The sequence below is a fragment of the Neovison vison genome, chromosome 7 (assembly GCF_020171115.1).
Source record: "Neovison vison isolate M4711 chromosome 7, ASM_NN_V1, whole genome shotgun sequence".
Lineage (NCBI taxonomy): Eukaryota > Metazoa > Chordata > Mammalia > Carnivora > Mustelidae > Neogale > Neogale vison.
Genome location: NC_058097.1, coordinates 154,583,736 through 154,601,384, shown reverse-complemented (window position 1 = coordinate 154,601,384; position 17,649 = coordinate 154,583,736). Strand labels below are relative to the sequence as shown.

Genomic DNA, 17,649 nt, shown 5'->3' with positions numbered 1-17,649 from the left:
TGTTTTTTCCCTCTGTAGGCCCTGGAAGCCCAAGTGTTGACTCCTCTTCTGTGGTGACAGTGCCCCGGCCCTCCACACCATCTCGTCTGGCCCTGTTCCTGCGACAGCAGAGTCTGGGTGGCTCGGAATCCCCAGTTCCAGCCCCTCGCTCACCAGGGCTTGCTGCATCCCCAGCCTCCAGCCCTGGCCGAAGGCCCAGCCCTGTGGAGGAGCCTGGTGAGCTGGAAGACAATTACCTGGAGTATCTGCGTGAGGCACGCCGTGGTGTGGACCGGTGTGTCCGAGCCTGCCGTACCTGGTCTGCCCCGTATGATGGCGAGCGGCCCCCTCCTGAGCCCAGTCCTGTTGGCTCCCGGACTAAGAAACGCAGCCTACTGCCTGAGGAGGACAGGGACACTGTGGGGGAAGGGGAGGAAGAAGAGCTGGGGAGTGGGGGGCTTGCTGGGGGTTCAGGGGAGGGCCCTGGCCTCCTGCCCGCTCCCCAGCTCAATGGGGTGCCAGGACCATGGCCTGAGGGGGCCAAGAAGGTTCGTCGGGTACCTGAGGAGGGAGCTGGGGAACTGCCAGAGGGCACCTCCGAGGGCATGGTAGGACTAGAGGGCTTTGGGCAGGAGCTCCGGGAACTGGAAGTGGCATTGAGCAATGGGGGGGCTGGCTCAGAACCCCTGCTAGAGCCTCCACTACCTCTTGAGGAGGAGGAGGCCTATGAGAGCTTCACCTCTCCCCCTGAGCCCCCTGGCCCCTTCCTCAGCAGCCCTTTGCGGACTCTCAACCAGCTGCCAAGCCAGCCCTTCACTGGTAAGCTACTTAGCCTAGGTCTTCTCCTTTTTGTACTCTTTGCATGTACTTGACATGTTTGTGCTAATATCTGAGATTTCTTGGCCATGTCATTTCTGTGTACTTGCCCAGCTCCTCATCCATTTTGCTTGGGTCCCTTCCAGACACATATCATATTGTACTTAATGTCTCTGTGTCTGTCTATACATCTTCCATGCTTGTGCTGATTTGAGTATTGATTTATGTTTGAGCCTTGTATGTCTGTCCTATGTGCATGTTCCTCCTTTTCCCTAGTCTGGCCTTTTCCTGGGATTGTGATCAGGGTGTTCTGTGTTTGGTGTTTCCTGGTGAATCACAGCAATATATCTGAACAATATATATGGAGGGCATACCTGCTATCCTCTATGTGAGGCACCTGTAAGCCATGCTGTTCCCACCTGTATATTTGTCTGGGTGTTGGGTCTCCTGTCAACTTTTCTGTAGCCCAGGATCAGCCCTTCTTGTGTGCTTCCCTTACTCTACCCTGTCCTTCTTTCTTCTCCCAGTCTCCTCAGAGAAGGACTCAATTTCAGGATTTTCTTGTTCTCTCTCCTTGGGCCTTGTTGGTTGCTATGACTACCCAGTAAGACTTTCTTCAAGTCTTACGGTTAGTAGTAAGGACTAAAACAGATAGCGTGAAATATGTCTTGGAGGGCAAATGACAAAAGTGTGGCCCTGAGTGCTCCAGTTGAGTTCTTTGGTCTTTCCAAAGACCCTGGGAGCTACACCTGACCTGACCAGTTAAGTCCTCTTTGGTTTTTGTTTGAGAGCCAGCTCTACCAATCCTGCTTCTTATCCTTACTCCCCTTCTTCTAGGGAGCAAAATACCACCTCTGAGAAGCAGCATAGTGCTTTGGACTGGACATACCTTGAAATAGTGTCTGTTCATGTCACTGATGCATTTAAACCACTTAACTGTGATGCTGCTGCATTGGGAGAAATCAGCACATTGTAGCTTTTTACTAGGATCATCATCTCTTGGGTGCATGGCAGATAAAAGTTGACCAAGGTATCTACCCATCTTTTGGGTGTTCGTAGTCAGGTTATCGTGCCTTGATCAGTCCATGTCCTTACTGGCCTGGGATATGCTGCTTGCACAGCACCAAGGCTTCTGCTCTAGAGTCCTGATCGCTCCCACTTGCAGACTATAGAAAATGACTTTCCATTTGTTTAGGCTTTGCTCCTTCTTGCTCAATACCACTAGAAGGTGGTATGCAGGTTTTACCACATTCTTGAAGCATTAATTGAAGCTGTATCCCTTTTCTTCATAAACTCACCCGAGATTTTTGAATTTTCTCTTGCAAGAGAGTCTCAGGAAATAAGAGAAACAGTAGGACAAAGTTATGTGGTATCTTAGGGACCCTGTTAAGCTAAGGTTTATGGACCTAAGGCTACTCATGTGCATCTGGAGTGAAGAATGTTTTTCAGAATTCACTGCCTCTTTGCTTTCATTGTTCTCCTTAGTTCATAGTGCAGTTCCTAGGTATAATCCTTTCCCTCACAGACCCCTGGTCAGATAGACTGTGGTGGTTCTAGAGGCCTCCTGCTTGGTGATCTGGCTCAGTTGAGACCAGTTCTCCTGGTAGATCGTTTTCATCCTTTCTGTTATCCTCTCACCCAGCAAAGAGTCTGCCCTCAATCAATTTTCTCTGGCTCTGAACTAATCTCTTTTTTCTGTAAATTCTCTTCTGCCTTCTTGGTTCCTGGTTCCTGAACAGAGCTGATTTCTTCTTTGGCTTCCAGAGATTTCTCTCCTATCTTGAAGTTGGCCTGTGTAGGCACCTTTGTCTTTGCTACAGTTCATTCTTGGTTTCTTCTGACCCAGGTGTAGTGTTATCCTCTGTTTTGTGTATAACCTGATTCTTCTTTTGGTCCCAGTTACCTTCTTGCTTCTTGTTCTTTTGTGTCTCCTGGATGAAGCTTTTTAAAAAACCAAGAGATGTTATGTAGCTTATAGTTATTACTGAATACTTATAATTTGTTTGATCTTTGACTGACTGCTTTCTAATAGTATCTTTTTGATCCTTTTAATAATCCTATGAGGTGGGTATATTTTATTTTGCCAAGTAGATAACTATGCTTGGAGAATTTTGGTTCATCCAATACTTAACTAGTAAAAGATAAAGCTGGAATTTAAAACCAGGTCGGTCTGACTCCAGAACCTATTATCTGGCTCTTCATCTTAAGTGTGTGTAAAGCTGGCATCTGGACTCCTGTGAGTCCATCTGGTGTCTGCTATTTCATCTCTTCCAGAGTAGGTGATCACAGGATGCTTAAACATACACCCAGAGACTGACATACAAATAATTTTCATCTAGTGGCATGGTGGGGGGTGTGTCTCTTGGTTTTGGGAGGAATGAGTGCGATGTGCATTGTGTTTAGGCCTTGTATCCTTGTACCCACCCCTCCCAGGCCCCTTCATGGCTGTGCTCTTTGCCAAACTCGAGAACATGCTGCAGAACTCCGTCTATGTCAACTTCCTGCTGACGGGGCTGGTGGCCCAGCTGGCCTGTCACCCCCAGCCCCTGCTCCGCTCTTTCCTGCTCAACACCAACATGGTCTTCCAGCCCAGTGTCAAGTCCCTGCTGCAGGTGTGCGATGCATGCATGCATGGGTGCGTCCAGGCTCCGTGGTGGGCCAGGCCCGCAGCTGGAGTGGCCCTGGGGGGCTGGGAACAGGCCCAGTGGGACTAGGAAGGACTCTCAGTCTAGAGCCACACAGAAATGTCATGAAGTTGTGCTTCATAGGTGCTGGGTTCTGTGAAGAATAAAATTGAGAGCTTTGCGGCCTCCCAGGAGGACTTCCCAGCACTGCTATCCAAAGCCAAGAAGTACCTCATTGCCCGTGGCAAGTTGGACTGGGCTGAAGGCCCTGCAGCAGGACCTGCCCCCCGCCGCTCTGATCCCTTAGGTGAGGACTACCCCACCACTCCACCCCTTTCCCTGTCTTCCCTAGATAGCTAATTAGTCCAGGTTAATTGAGCTCTTATTAAGGGTGGAGTCTTGTGCCATGAAGTTGCAGAAAATTGAGTCTTGATGTTTGTTGTCTGGCTCTAGTCAGAGGATAAATAAAATACAGTTACGTCCACTCAGAGCCAAATCAGCAGCACCAGCAAAAACGAGTTGAGGATAGGTAAGGCGACAGAGTAGTCTCTAGTTTGAGGTATTGGGAAAGGACATGGTATTTGATACAGTCCTTGAGAGATATTTGATGTGGTCCTTGCGTAGGCCAAGGAGTGGGATGGCTTTATTCTTTTGTCTAGGGGACCACACGAACTATTAAGTTGGAGCAGGGGATTTAGAAGGTGGTGAAATTGTTTGTTAATAAGGCTGGAAAGATTTGGCCAGAGCCGTAGGTGGTCAGATGAGAAGTTGGGCTGGGTAGAAGTTGTGATCTTTCAGGCAGTGAGAACCCATTGGGTGTTCTTAGATACGAGAGCGGAGAGATAAGCATGTTAGTTCATGTGCTAGGTGAATTGGAGCCAGGAGAAAATGGAGTATAGCTATGACCAGCAAGGCTTGAATTAGAATAGTGGAAAAAGAAAGGAGGAATTGGATAAGGTAGAAATGGGAAGGAAGTATTGGCAGAGTTTGGTGAATGGTTGTGGGGTGCAGGGAAGAATGTAGAGTTAAATATGACCATGCAGCTTTAAGTTAGAGCTTCCATTAGTGAGTGTCTGTGTACTTGCTCTGTGTGTTGGCCATTGTCTTTGGTATAGGAGACTCAGGGAGTTATAAGATGAGACCAATACTTTCTAAGAGCTGACAGTCAGTCTGGAGAGTGAATAGAGAAGTGTCATTACTGAAAAAGTGAAGTCCCAAAGATGGTGAATGTAGTGCACCAGGTCAGAATTAACTTTGGATGGGAAAAGGTTCCCTGCCCTCCGAAGGCAAATGGTACGTATCTTAGAGTTATGATAGGAGGAAGTGATCGTATCCATGGAGTTGTGAGGTGTAGAGGGGAAGGTCAGGAATTGAAGTCCTTTATTTGCTAATCAAAGTAGGAGACAAAATAGTGTGCTAAAAGCAAGAGAGCAGGGTGAGATGGAAGATCTTGAGAGATACGAGTTGGGAATACAGTACCATAATGGTTATTTTACAGTTGATGTTCCTTAGCATGATTTCCTCATGGTACAGCACTGTGACTGTGTCTTATTTCCATAGTTGTGGTCCTGTGTTCACTTAAGGGATTAAGCCCTTGAGCTCATAGATTTCTCTATGAGATGGAAGACATGAACACAAGTTCTTACAATATAGTGTGATAAAGGTGGTGAAATGGGAAGTCAGTGGGGGGCAAATCAGAGGTGGTTTCTCAGGGGGTGGGGATAATGAGATTAGGCCAAGGGGCTAATGAAAACAGTGGGGAGAGTAAAATTAAGGCATAGAGGGCTACAGAAGCATGAAAAAGAGGGTTGAAGTTTTCAGGAAGAATAGATAGGTGTGGGTACAAAAGCAGGAGAGGGTGTAAAAAGTTTGGAGAAAGGGTTGGAAGGGGCATGTGAGCCTGGTTGTGAAGGGTTCTGAATGCCATATTTAGTAAATCTGTGTAGCATATTTCTGTAGCCAGTGTTTGAGATAGAGAATGAGAACCATAGCATGATACAGACTCTAGATCCCTAGAGGCTAGGCCCTAAATATTGTGCAAAGATCCAGAACCAGTAATCGAGGAAGAAAATTAGAAGAGATAGGGCACTATTTTAAATGGTTCATTTGAGTCTAAGCTGAGGTAAATTTGGCCATGTGAAGTTGTCTAAGCTGATGTGAGGTAAAAGGATGGCTTTGGTGTATATAAGAGAGGGACTGGTGGTAGGTGGAGTGGTGGCACAGGAGAACAGATTTTGGAAGGGTAGTAGGGTATGGGACATGTGGTAAAGCCCATGAATAATTGTTGCATATATGGCCCTGTGGGTGTGGAAGGAGCAGGGGATGTGGGTCATGTGTTATAGACAGGCAGAGGGAAAGTGGAAGTGGTTGGCTCCAGTGTAGGAGCATAATGTAAGGGTATGTTAAGGACTGCGGAGACAGCTTAGTGGTAGTTGGAAAGGGAGGAGGAGTAAGAGAGTCCCTCAGGGTGAGAGGTCATGGAGAAGGTCTTGGATGAGAATGAAGTAGCTGAAGTGTTGACTGAGAAGACTGAGGGTGATGGTTGACTGGGTGGGGAGGCTGGATAGAGGGAAGAAGGCTGGGCAGGCAGCATTTTGGTTTTAGAGTCATAGTTGAGATGTTCGTGAACCCAGGGAGGGGGGCATCTCTCTCAGACTGAGAGAGTGTGCCTGACCCCAGTACCTTCACAATCCCCAATACCCATTTATTCCCAGTGAAGAGCCGGAGGCCGTCCTTGGGGGAGTTGCTCCTGCGGCATGCACACAGTCCAACCAGGGCCCGGCAGGCGGCACAGTTGGTTCTTCAGCCTGGGAGAGACGGCGCAGGACTTGGCCTAGGTGGGGGCTCCCCTGGGGCTTCAACTCCGGTTCTGCCCCCTCGGGGTGGGGCCCCTGAGCGCCAAGGTGAGGCTCTGCGAGTCAAGAATGCGGTCTACTGTGCAGTCATTTTCCCTGAGTTTCTCAAGGAATTGGCTGCCATTTCCCAAGCCCACGCTGTCACCTCGCCTTTCTTGTTGGATACTTCAGAGGAGGGATCTGGCCCTCCTGTCTCAGGCTTCGGGCCCCTCAATCCTTAACTTTCTTCCATGGACAATCAGGGCCTCACATGGCCTGGGCTGGGGCCAGGTTATAGGCTCCTTTTTATGTTTCGAGGCAGTGGCAAGAGGACTTTTTAATTTATTTCCAATGAATGTTTTATGGAGAACTTGTTGCAATATGTATAAAAGGGAAATCTCTATTCTGTGCTCATTCTTCTTTCCCACCCTTTTTTCTGGGCTGCGGCCCCAGGAAGGTTGTACATAAATGGGGAGGTCAGGGGTACTTTGTCTCTTGTGAGGACATTGGTGCCAAGGTTTCAGGGTCTTCTTATGCTGCCCTTAATGGGTGAGGGGGTCATGGAGCCGAGGGGAAAAAGTAGGGACTCTCCTCCGGCCCCCGAAGGAAGAAGCAGCATGGGCCGAGGATGGTTTTGGGCAGCAGCAGCTGATGTTTATTGGGGACCAGTATCCCTATGCCAGATCTTGGGGGCCTTGCCCCCTGTGTTTCTCGCTTCAGCTTCATTCGTCGCTGTCGAACTCTGAGGACAGACCCTGCAGCAGGGGCAGGGACATGGAGTGCCGGTCGGGGTCCCCGGGGCCCCCACCCTGGACTCCTGGTGGGGGGCTGCGGGGGCTGAAGAGCCAGTTCTCTGCCAGGGTTGGGGATAGTCACAGCTTGACTCATGCCCTGGTTTTTCTGCCTCCCTGGTCCCTCCCTGGCCCTCTATGCTGTGCCCACCCCCTCACCAGGACCATGCTTCCACCTCATTGCCCCTGGCTCCCTCACTCCATCCCCTGTCACCGGGATCCAGTGTGGAGTTAGGGGTTCCCCACACATTGCTGGGCACACACTCCTATATTCCCCATGCCCTCCCCCCTTTACCCAATCCCATCCCTTTCAGCTTCATAACCCCTAGCAGTACCTGACAACATCTGGGGCCCCCTGCGGAAGGGGTTTCGGCCCTTGTAGGAGAATCTGGTGGGTCTGCCCTCCGGCCCTTCCTGAGGAGGTGGTGTAGGTGGGCCTGGGACAGTTGGGGGCACATCAGCAGCTTCAGGGGTATTGGCAGCAACTGATGTGAGGGCCAGAGGTGGCATGATGCCGAGGTTGGGTCTGACCCAGTTGGCACCATGGGGCAGTGGATCTTTGGTCAGAGGCTTCTGTGGTCCCAGCACTCCTTTGGGCTGCAGTGAAAACTTGAGGCAGGAGAAGGCAACAGGCAGTGACCGTTGTAACCGGAGCAGCTGGGGCTCACGGGCTGTAGGTAACAGCCCCAGCTGCAGCCAGGAACAGGAGAAGACCTGGTAGATGACATAGATGCTGTGGGTGCTTCGGAGCCAGGGAAGATTTTGCTGTAGGCTCACCTGCCCTGGTGGCAGCAGCAGGAAGGCCACCTTCTTGCGCAGTCCACCCATGTGCAGGCGGATCCGGCAGGGGTGCCCTTCCAAAAGTCGCATTTCTTCATAGGCTATCTCTGCTCGGCCATTTGGTGAGTATTCCCGAGTGCAGTGGGCAAAGGCACCCTCGGACCCTGCCTGCTCCAGGAGGTTTGGTAGTGGCCCCACTGGTTGTAGTGCCCGCCGACCCTGCCGACCGGGTAAAGCCAGGCGGGTGTGGGCTGGGCGGGACTGCTTCACTAGCACACCCAGTAGGTCATAGCAGGCTGCATCCGACAGGAAAGGTACTGCCACTACATTGGGCCCGAAGCGCTCCTCGATGACCTGCAGATGGCCAGTTTACAGGTCAGTGACTGAGTTAGGGTCAGGAGTTACCTGGTAGCCTATTCTAGATTGACCCTCCCATTGTTCACTGTGCAATTACATCTCCACAACGTGCTTCCTGCTTATTTCCTAGTTCTGTCTAGTTCTGTCTACTATTTGCCAGACCCTGCTGGATACTGGGAATACATAAAAGCATAAAACTTCGACCTCATCTTATCATAACTGAGTCTAATGGAGGAGACGAAGATGTAGACGTTAGTCAGCTAAGTAAAATAATAAAGAGCCAGGTGTGGAGGAGACCAGAAGTGACTTAACAGCTTTTGTCTTTGATAGGAGGGGATCAGAGGATTTCTAGTTTCTAGGTGGTAGTACTTGAATTTTGAAGGAATTAGGTAGGAGGATGGTCAATCCAGGGAAAGGATGCAGCCATTTAAAAAACTGGAACTTAGAAACTAAGAAGGGCACATTCAGGAACACACTATTTCACACTACTTAAACATAAGGTCTGAAGAGGGACAGACACACAGGAACTAGACTATGAAAGATCTTGAGTGTGCTAAGTAACAGAAATTTGATCCTGAGGGTAATGGAAAGCCATTTGAAGGGCTCTGGGTGGGAGGGACAGGATCAGAGAGGTGCTTTAGAAAGTTAATTTTGAACAGCAAGACAAAATAAGGAGGGAGAAATATCAGTTAAGAGTATTGTATTACTGCAGGCAAAACATGGTGAGGTTTTCTAAACTAAATAAATGGGGGAACTAAAATAATGGGGGAAGATCTTTAGGTTATAGAATTAGTAGAACTTAATTAAGGAGTGTGGGAAAAGGAGTCGTGTGGGATTAGTCTCAGATGATTGGTTAGGTGGTTGATGTCATTCACTACAATGGGCACACAGAGATAGGTTTGGAATGACCATTCTTCAACATCTTCTGCCCTGGCTGTAGGGAGTACTTCTTTTAGGGATTTGAGGCCTCATCTTTGTAATGCAGGCCCCAATATGCTTTTAGGGATTCTAATTCCTCTTGGTTTTGTTCTTCTTGTCTTGCCTTTTTTGGTTTGGCAATCCAGTTCTGGGAAGTTTAACTTCATGACTACCTGGGAAACCTTGTAAAATCCTCTCTAATAACTGTATGTAGGAAATGATCTCGACTCATCAAAGATATTGCTGGCTGAGACTTCTGGCTCTCTGTTCTGCTCGGGAGTATGTAAAATTCCCCTTTTGGGTCCCCTTTCTGTTTGTTCTACTTCTCTTCCTCAGCCCTCAATTCCCACACATCTGTCTCCCTGCTGCTGGCATTGCCCACCTTGCTGGTCTTCTGGTTGAATTCTTCAGTGATCCCTTAAGGCCAGTCTGGTTTTTTTGCTACATAGAGCTGTTTTAGAAGTGTGACTGCAGAGCATAAGAGGGGGATAGTTAACTGATGGAGTTGTGTCTGCACTTAAAACAAGCTGAAGTAGCTTAAAGACTACTGTCTCTTGTCACCTAGCCAAGGAAGTAAATGGCGCTCTTAATGTGCATGGAAGAATTTCCCATCTTCCTCTCCTGTGCTTCATTGAGACATGGAATACTTTCCTTCTGGTCGGGGAATCATGCTGAAGAACAGGGCTCTAAGAAGGTCCCTTTGGATTTCCCAGGGGTGACAGCAGAGCACTGGTGGGTTGACATTTTGTATAGAATGCTCTGTGCCCTGATGAAAAAAGCAGTCACCAAGTATAACTTCAGAATCCTACCCTCGTTGCTCCTTTGTGCCCTAGGTTCCTATACAAATAAGGCAAATAGGAGTGTCCCCAGGAGGTAACTCTCTAATGGGATTTTGACAAATACCTGGTTTTTATGGTCCACGTGTCTGCTAAGAGGTGACTCACTAATGTACCTGGAGGCTTTTTCCCAGAATATAGACATGAATTTGCCTTAGGGTGGGTGGGTTATCAGGCCCTCTTTCTTATCCTTCAGGCCCCCAATAGTTAGGGAAAATAAAATTTCCATGCTAGGGTGACTGTTCTTGGTAGAGTCACCATTTGAGACCACTACCTGTTGTTCCCATTGCAGCTTTGTTTCTGGGTAAAAGTTCTGTGGAATTTAGATCTCCCAGGGGCAGCTTGGGAAAGTGAGGGTACCTTGGCTGGTTTGAGCTGAATGAGGAGCTTTTGAGCCATGTTTTGGTTAGCTCTGTGTATTACAAAGTACCCAATAAACTCTCAGCAGTTCTGGAGAGAGGAAACCAGGTCACTCAGAGGTGTCCTGCTCCTTGAATTTGCCACGTACCACCGGTGATTTATCCTGAATCATTACCTTGCCTTTCCTGACAGTTTTCCATTTGAATAGGGAAATTTTCTGATGCTGAGAGATAGTGTAGTTTTCCACTAGTTGATGATCATATTTACTTTCATTCTAATAAACTGCTTGATCTTGTCCAGACCAACCTTTTACATTGCTGAAGCCATATACTTCAGAAGGCCTCGACTCTCCTATTTCTACTTCCCTGGGAGGCTGACCTTTGTGTTGAGCTCCTGCTCCATTTCAGATGGGAGCCCCATGCTATTAAGGCTGCTTTGAGTCTGGCAGGCACTACTTTAAGATGGTTGTTTTAAAATTGGTGGGCTGCCTTCTATGAGCGCTTGAAATTCACTGTCCTTCAGATCACATAACTGGAACCTGATCCCCAAATTCTCCAAATTCAGCAATTGTAGCCATCTGGATTTGATGAGATTTGTTGGGTACCTGCAGCTAGATACAGCTGATCCTCTGCCTGCTCCTGAAAATCTACATATTTTGCTCAAAACCCAAATTTCCCATTCTGTAGAAGCTAAAGGTGAAGGAGGTATCTGTGAAGAGATTGAAGTTCCTTTAGAAAGTTTAAAGGGCCCTTTGTGATCGGCCCTTGGACGTCTTTGACCTCATTTTCACTACTACTCATTTGAATTCTGCTCTAAAGGACTATTTGCAGTTTGCAAATATGCATTTTTCTTTTTCCTCTTGGCTTTTGCATATGCTATACCTTTAATTAGGACACTGTTCACTTACCCACCCACCCACCTGCTCATTAACTCATTTAGGTGTTTATTAAGCACCATTTATGAGTCAGGCATTCCTTTTCCCTCTACATGAGAATAATATCTACTTGCCTAGCTAGAATGTCACTTTCTCCAGGAGGCCTTCCTGATCTCCTAAGTCCTGCCCTGACTTAGCACTTGTTACTATTTTCATCGATTCCTATTGCCTTTCAAGGAATTGTCTTCCTACTCATAAATTGCTCAGACCCATCTAGGTCACACTTTCTTACTTTCTTTTTAGCCCTCTTACTTTATCCTTGATGAGGGTCCAGGTGGCATCAGCTTCATCCAGTGTCAGCAGGTGGGGGGTACCAACCAACATGGTGGGGTGTGAGAGGGGTTAGGCAGGGCAGTGGCTGCTGCAGGAACCCCAAGCTGCCCAGGGAGGTGAGGCCCCAGGCCTTAGGCTTTGACCTACTACAACATGAGGTCATAGAGGTCCTGGAGATAATGGGGCCTTGGGTGGGGCGAGGACAGTCACTCTACTAGCCTCACTATGCCCACAGCCCGAGTCCAGGCTCTTGAGTGACTTACTCATTCTCTTCCTTAGGGGAGAAGAATGCAGGTGTGTTTGGGTGGACTTGTATATGTGTGTGCTTGTGTGAGTGCATGTGTGTGTGTATGCTTGTACTTCTTGCTCTGAGTTCTTTAAGGAAACGGAATCAGGCTTCCCCCTTCAGCAGCCTCCTGAAGCAATTTGCTGTGCTGTATTATCAGCTGATGATGACTTCTTTGTGAGGTTAGGTAAGGGTCCTGAAGGACATGGGAGAAGTATAAAACAGGACTTAGACTGAGAAACAAGCAGTAATTCTCAACATTGGCCATACTTTGGAATTACCTGGGAGCTTTTAAAACTATAGATACCTGGATCCTACCCCCAGGGATTCTGATTTAATTGGTCTGGAGTATGCCTAGGCATCAGGATTTCTAAAAGCTCCTCAGGCAGTTCTGATGTGCAGCCTAACTTGAAACACATTATTAATGAGTGGGTTACAGTTGCAATGAAAACCAGGTGTGTGCGTAGGAGGGTGCCATATGAGTGGTGGCAGTGTGGAGGATAAGAAACTAATCGGGTAATGTTGCCTTAGTAACTGGAGAGGACTTTTAGGAAGCCAGAATTACCCAGGTAAATTTGAGGAAAATTTTTTTTTATGTACCACTCCCTGACCTAGGCTGATCTGCGTGTAGCTGGCTCTCTCCTGCTGCAGCCCTAATCTATGTGTGATTTCCCTTTGTGTCTCTGTTCAGAGATCTCAACCTGGTGTTTGCTGGAGAACAGTGGTTTATCCTTGGGGAAGAGCCACTCTGTGGAGCCTTTCTAGTAGCTTCCATTCTGCCTCTTATCTGTCTAAAGAGTCTTCTGTTGAGTCCTCTGGAGAGTCTCCTGTGTTCCTAGGAAGACCACTTCTGTATGGGGAGCATCCTTTCCTATCCTGGCCCAGCATGTAGGGCTGTCCCATGAAGTTGGCCATCGTCTGAGCTGGCTGAGGTGGTATGAGTATGAGGCACAAGGAATGGTCCTACATGATGTAACTGGCCTCAGGGCAGGGTAAGTCTCTCTAGCCAGAGCTAATGGTATGGGTGCTGGGTGTTTAAGCAAAGATTTGACAGTGAGCATGGGATTGCTCCAGGAGAGGAACTGAAATCAGATATTTATTGAAGTCCTGTGTGCTAGGGGCTGTACCAAACACTTTGAATCCATTATCCTAGTTAATCCTTTTAGTAACTTCTTGAAGTAGATACTATTATTTCCTCATTTTATAAGTGAATTAACACACTCAGAGAGGTTAAGTAGATTAGTGCAAGGGATATAGTGAGTTAATGGCAGTCTGGGATTCAAATCCAGCTTTTTTAAACTAGAATTTGAATGGTAGTTCTTTTTGGTAAAGGAAGAAATTACTGTATCCCTTCTGTTCTCCTGAGTGTATGGTGGGAGGGCGCCTGCTCAGTGGATGTGCAAAGTCATTCAGTGAAAAGGAAGCAGGTCGCATAAGAGAGCTGCAATAGCCAAACCAGAAACCCCAAGCTTCTTGTCAGGGCAGGCAAAACCAAATTTCTTCCTCTAGTGCCCTCCTAGCCCTACACCAGGAGAGGTCATCTGATGTAGTATGGTTGGCACTTCTGTTCCCTCCAGAAAGGAATCCTAAATGAGGTAGACAGCAGAGAGACAGACACCAGGACAAGGGACACAGACATGGGACAAAACAGACAGTGCAAGGAGGCAGAAATTCAGAGGTACAGATATGAAAGTTACTGATAAACATGGGTAGGGGATGATGTACATCCATATCCTAAGGGGATTCCAGAATGAGAAGAGGGTGGATGGGATGGGGTAGGGACAGGGATGATGGGCTATTTGTGAAATGTGAAGAGGATCTCTTTTTCAGATTTTCATAGAGGAGGCTAAGAGAGGGAAATTGGGTATAGATGAACTTCTCAGGCAGAAGCCCATATCATCACCTCTTTTGGTGATGATCATGATTCTTTAAGCTCCCTACATTCCACATTGCCCTACCCTGACATTAAGAGACTGTCTTTCCCTTTGGTTCATAGAGTCTGAGGATTGAAAGTTGCTGAAGGAAAACAGATGACAACTGAGTTCTGGATGGAGTTGATGAGCCTAAGGGCTGGGCTGTTTGGGCTATAGCCTGCTCACTGGGTTATCTCCAGTGTGGCACATTCTGGGGTTTCCGTGGACAGATCATCTGCAACATATCTGAGTGGTGACTGGACTAAAGAACATGAGAGGAACAAAACAGGCAGGGGCTGTTATTTAGGGAACATGGGGTTCTCTGCAAGAACCTCCAGGGTACTATAGAATAATGTTGATAGAACTTTTGGAGGGATAAAGAGCCCTAACAAGTCTCTTCACTTCTCTTAGGCTACAGGGATAACTGTACAAGGCCCTAATCCCTTACTTGAAACCTTTAGGGATAGATGTGTTTTGGATGTCAGAATTTTAGGAAGGGAATATAGTGCCTTTATCCTATATAAAGGAGTACCCCAGAGAGGTTTAGGGCAGTGCCCTATAATCGAACACATCAATATTTCTGAACCTAAATGTATGACTATTCACACCAAGTGAGATAAATAAATACTGTAAATACCATTGTGATGTTTTAGGTTAGGTTTTGGACCAAAGTTATAACAAAAAATATTGTTTCTTCAGAGATTTTTTTATTTTGGAACTGTGGATAAGGGATTATAGGATTACTCTCAGGTTGTTGTGAGGAGTAAGGGAGCGCTGGTAGTCTTCTAAACACATCACATGGTAGGTGTGTGATCTCAATCTAAAACAAAATAACTAATGTCCAAGAGGGTGGAATTTGGCTTGAAGAAAGAAGGTTCTTGCAGTGGGCAATGCACAACTTTGGAATTCAGCTGCCTTGGGGAGCTGTGCACAACCAGGGAATGAAGGTGCCTTAGACAAGAGGTTTCCTGTGGTGGGAAGGTGACAGAATTCATTGCTTATGAACATTGACTGCATAGGATTTCCCTTTTCATGTACTAGAGGGGAAAGGCAAAAAATGTGCGTGTGTGTATGTGTGACACAGGACATCACATATACATTTCTTTATAATAATGTTGTAATAAATATCTTACTGCATACATCTTTGTTTATATCTCTAATTATTTTGTTAGGATAGATTTATTAAAGAGGAATCCCTAAGAGAATATGAACATCTTAAAGACTCATGACCAATTAGGATTGGGATTTTGTCACAATTATTCACAAAATTGTTGCCTGAGGAGTTTTTTTTAACTCAACCTCATGAAAAAGATTAGTCTTGAGAATGAGTGATCCCACACTCAAGGACAACTGTAGATCTCCTCAGTGTGGCAACACCTCTGAAAATCATGCAGAACTTCTGCACTATCTCTTCAGCTCCTTGTTAATGAGGACCTGGTAAGACATCACGTGGCCCTGGAGAGGATATCACCTGCTTTTTCAGATCTGCAGCCTCCTCTGCTGTGTGGTATTCCATGATGTTTGGTGCAGCTATCTGCTGAGCGGTCAGCCCTGCACTTGCCTTTAGGTCTTCATGGCTGACTCCAGTACCTGTGGTTATGATCGTTTTCCCGGAGAGCTTGGGTCTGCCTGTGCAGCCTGTAGCTTTCTCCAACCTTCTAATGGTGAATCCCTGCCTTTTGCCTGAGATTATATTCATTCTTGGCTGGTGTAAAAGATCTTTTGCACAGTGTCCCTTCCAGTGCAGAGTCTTAACTGAAAGTCAGCCACCTGTTGGGCAATACCATGACACTTCCTGTGTAATACCTCTGTTCTCTGCTAGCCACAGCGGTACAAAATACTCCTATTTAATCATGTTGCACCAACATCATGTACATCTAGTGATGCTGACCAGGCCAAATGGGGGTGCTAATGTGGATTTTATTTAGGAATTCAGTGTTCTTGACTGAGGATGCAGAGAAGAGCAAACTGGTAAGAGACCATAGTAACTGGACTTCAGACAATCAGGTGAAGTGCTTATTTCCCAGGATATCAAAATTTCTTTCAGCTGGACCTCTGACCCCTATGGCTGTAGGCCCAGGAAGAGAAGTTTTAGCAATTAATTCTTGAGATATTGACAGGAGAGTGGGGGGTTAGTAATTATGCAAGATCAAGAGGACTCTCTGGACTGGGAATGGTAAACATCAATATGCTGGCCAAATTTGGGACCCCCATCTGGGCACATTATCCAGATTCTCAGAATGTGGGGAATGAGCCTGTAACTTTCCCTAAGGAGAGGCTGAAAATAGAATCTGGATCCAGAAGTGGAGAGGGCTGTGATCCCAGGCAAGGACCCAAACACTTGCCTCCTGAGGCAGCATCACTCTTCCCAAGACCCCTAGGTCTAGCCTCTGTAGAGGAGCTTTTGTGTGGAAACATGGGGAGACTTAGGTAAAAATGATGGCGGCGGGGAGAGGAGAGTTTTCATTAAGTTAAATCTTGTGTACTATGAACAATGGTAATTCCTGATCTTATTTTCCTGCATAGTAACATGTAGCCCTCTGCCTCCTGCCTCCCAAGCAAGATACATGGATAGGCCAAAGCCTGCATATGCTAGGGGTTATACATAGTAGAGACTTAATAGCAAATATTTGTTCAGTGGTTATCACAGTCATATGTAGACAGTGGGACAAAGCTGACATAATTCACAGCTCCAGGCCCTAGACTCTCTTCTGTATATCCCCTCTCCACAGCAGACTCCACTGTTTTCTCTTACAACTGGCTTTTTCTGATGGTGAAGATTTCCAGGAGCTGGTCTCTGATTTGCTTGGTGCGGACCCCATAGATGAGTGGGTTGAGGGCAGGTGGCAGCAGCAAATAGATGTTAGAGAGAAGAATGTGCACAGGCTTTGGGACAGTGTGACGACCAAAGCGATGTGTGAGGTAAGAGAAGAGACCAGGTACATAGAAGGCCAGAATGACACAGATGTGGGAACTACATGTGCCAAAGGCCTTGGCCCGGGCCTCCCGGGTAGGCAGTCGCAGTACAGCGTGGGCAATGAGCCCGTAAGAGGCAGTGATGCCCAGGATATCTATACCTGACACGGCCAGTGAAAGTGCCAGCCCATACAAATTGTTGGCCCGCGTGTCACCCACCACCAGCTCTACCACCGCCATGTGTGCACAGTACGCATGGCCAATGGTCTTAGCTCGGAAGTGCTCAAATCGTGCCACAAGCAGAGGGAAAGGCACAACAATAGCCACAGCTTTCAGTGCCAGTGCCAGTGCTGCATAGCCTACACGGGTTTTGGTGACTAGGAGAGGATAATGCAGTGGACGCCCTACTGCCACAGCACGATCATAGGCCATGGCCAACAGCACGCCAGATTCCACAGCAGTCAATGCGTGGACAAAGAACATCTGGGCCAGGCAGGCACCGTATGGCACAGGCCGGGGCCCAAGCCACAGCACAGCAAGCAACCCCGGGGCTATAGATGTAGCTAAGCCCAGGTCTGTAGCTGCCAGTGTGGCCAGGAGTAGAAACATGGGCTGCTGCAGTGTGGAATCCATCTGCACCAATGCCAGCAGTGTTCCATTGCCCAGCAGGGCCAGCAAATACATGGGCCCAAAGACCAGTGTCAACCAGGCCTGGGCACCCCCTAGTCCTGGAATGCCAGTCAGTATGAAGAAGGTCGGGCGTGGGAAGGTGGAGTTGGGATGTGGACCTTCTACCATCCTGTGGGGGGGCAAGGCTTTAGGGCTCATGGGGGCATGACTCCTGATAGGGAAGAGATGGGGAGATTTTGGAGGGAGTCACAGTGGCACAGACCCATCCATGGGATACATGTAGGGGTAGTGCAGCATTGGGGGATCACAGGGTTATAACCTTAGGTTAAGGTTTTTGGATGGATAATCAAGGTCACTACCCCAGCTTGAATGGGAGAATCCTTCATGCCTGAAAGCCCATGA

At 47.6% G+C, this 17,649-nt stretch overlaps 3 protein-coding genes across 9 annotated transcripts in view; 1 reads left to right on the top strand and 2 right to left on the bottom strand.

The window, feature by feature from the left end:
- FHIP1B (FHF complex subunit HOOK interacting protein 1B) overlaps positions 1–14,840 on the top strand; it is a 55,405-nt gene extending 40,565 nt beyond the window's left edge. For 3 of the 7 annotated variants that reach the window (XM_044258706.1, XM_044258707.1, XM_044258705.1), the window contains exons 9-12: positions 19–798; positions 3,229–3,407; positions 3,564–3,726; positions 6,134–14,840. In XM_044258706.1, coding sequence (XP_044114641.1) covers positions 19–798; positions 3,229–3,407; positions 3,564–3,726; positions 6,134–6,495 — 1,484 coding nt within the window. In that variant the 3' untranslated portion in view covers positions 6,496–14,840. Of the gene's footprint in view, positions 1–18; positions 799–3,228; positions 3,431–3,563; positions 3,727–6,133 lie in introns of those variants that run through there. The other 4 variants (XM_044258711.1, XM_044258710.1, XR_006385664.1 and 1 more) reach the window with 3 other exon arrangements.
- On the bottom strand, positions 6,976–11,553 carry C7H11orf42 (chromosome 7 C11orf42 homolog). The gene is made up of 3 exons (XM_044258713.1): positions 11,482–11,553; positions 7,380–8,178; positions 6,976–7,106 (listed from the first exon to the last, which is right to left on the bottom strand). The coding sequence occupies exons 1-3, from the start codon at positions 11,551–11,553 to the stop codon at positions 6,976–6,978; spliced, it is 1,002 nt and encodes a 333-aa protein (XP_044114648.1).
- Positions 14,841–16,452: 1,612 nt separating the features above from the next.
- Positions 16,453–17,445, bottom strand: LOC122914246 (olfactory receptor 52W1). Its single transcript, XM_044260877.1, has one exon. The coding sequence runs from the start codon at positions 17,443–17,445 to the stop codon at positions 16,453–16,455; it is 993 nt and encodes a 330-aa protein (XP_044116812.1).
- Between the last annotated feature and the right edge of the window lie 204 nt (positions 17,446–17,649).

What these genes read in the sequence shown, in the direction of transcription:
- LOC122914246 (XM_044260877.1), bottom strand. Translation starts at nt 17,445, where the DNA reads ATGAGCCCTAAAGCCTTGCCCCCCCACAGGATGGTAGAAGGTCCACAT.
- C7H11orf42 (XM_044258713.1), bottom strand. Translation starts at nt 11,553, where the DNA reads ATGTTGGTTGGTACCCCCCACCTGCTGACACTGGATGAAGCTGATGCC. An exon ending in GGACCCTCATCAAGGATAAA is followed by an intron (nt 8,179 to 11,481) that starts GTAAGAGGGCTA and finishes GGCCATCTGCAG; the next exon opens with GTCATCGAGGAGCGCTTCGG. An exon ending in GGGGCCCCAGATGTTGTCAG is followed by an intron (nt 7,107 to 7,379) that starts GTACTGCTAGGG and finishes CAACCCTGGCAG; the next exon opens with AGAACTGGCTCTTCAGCCCC.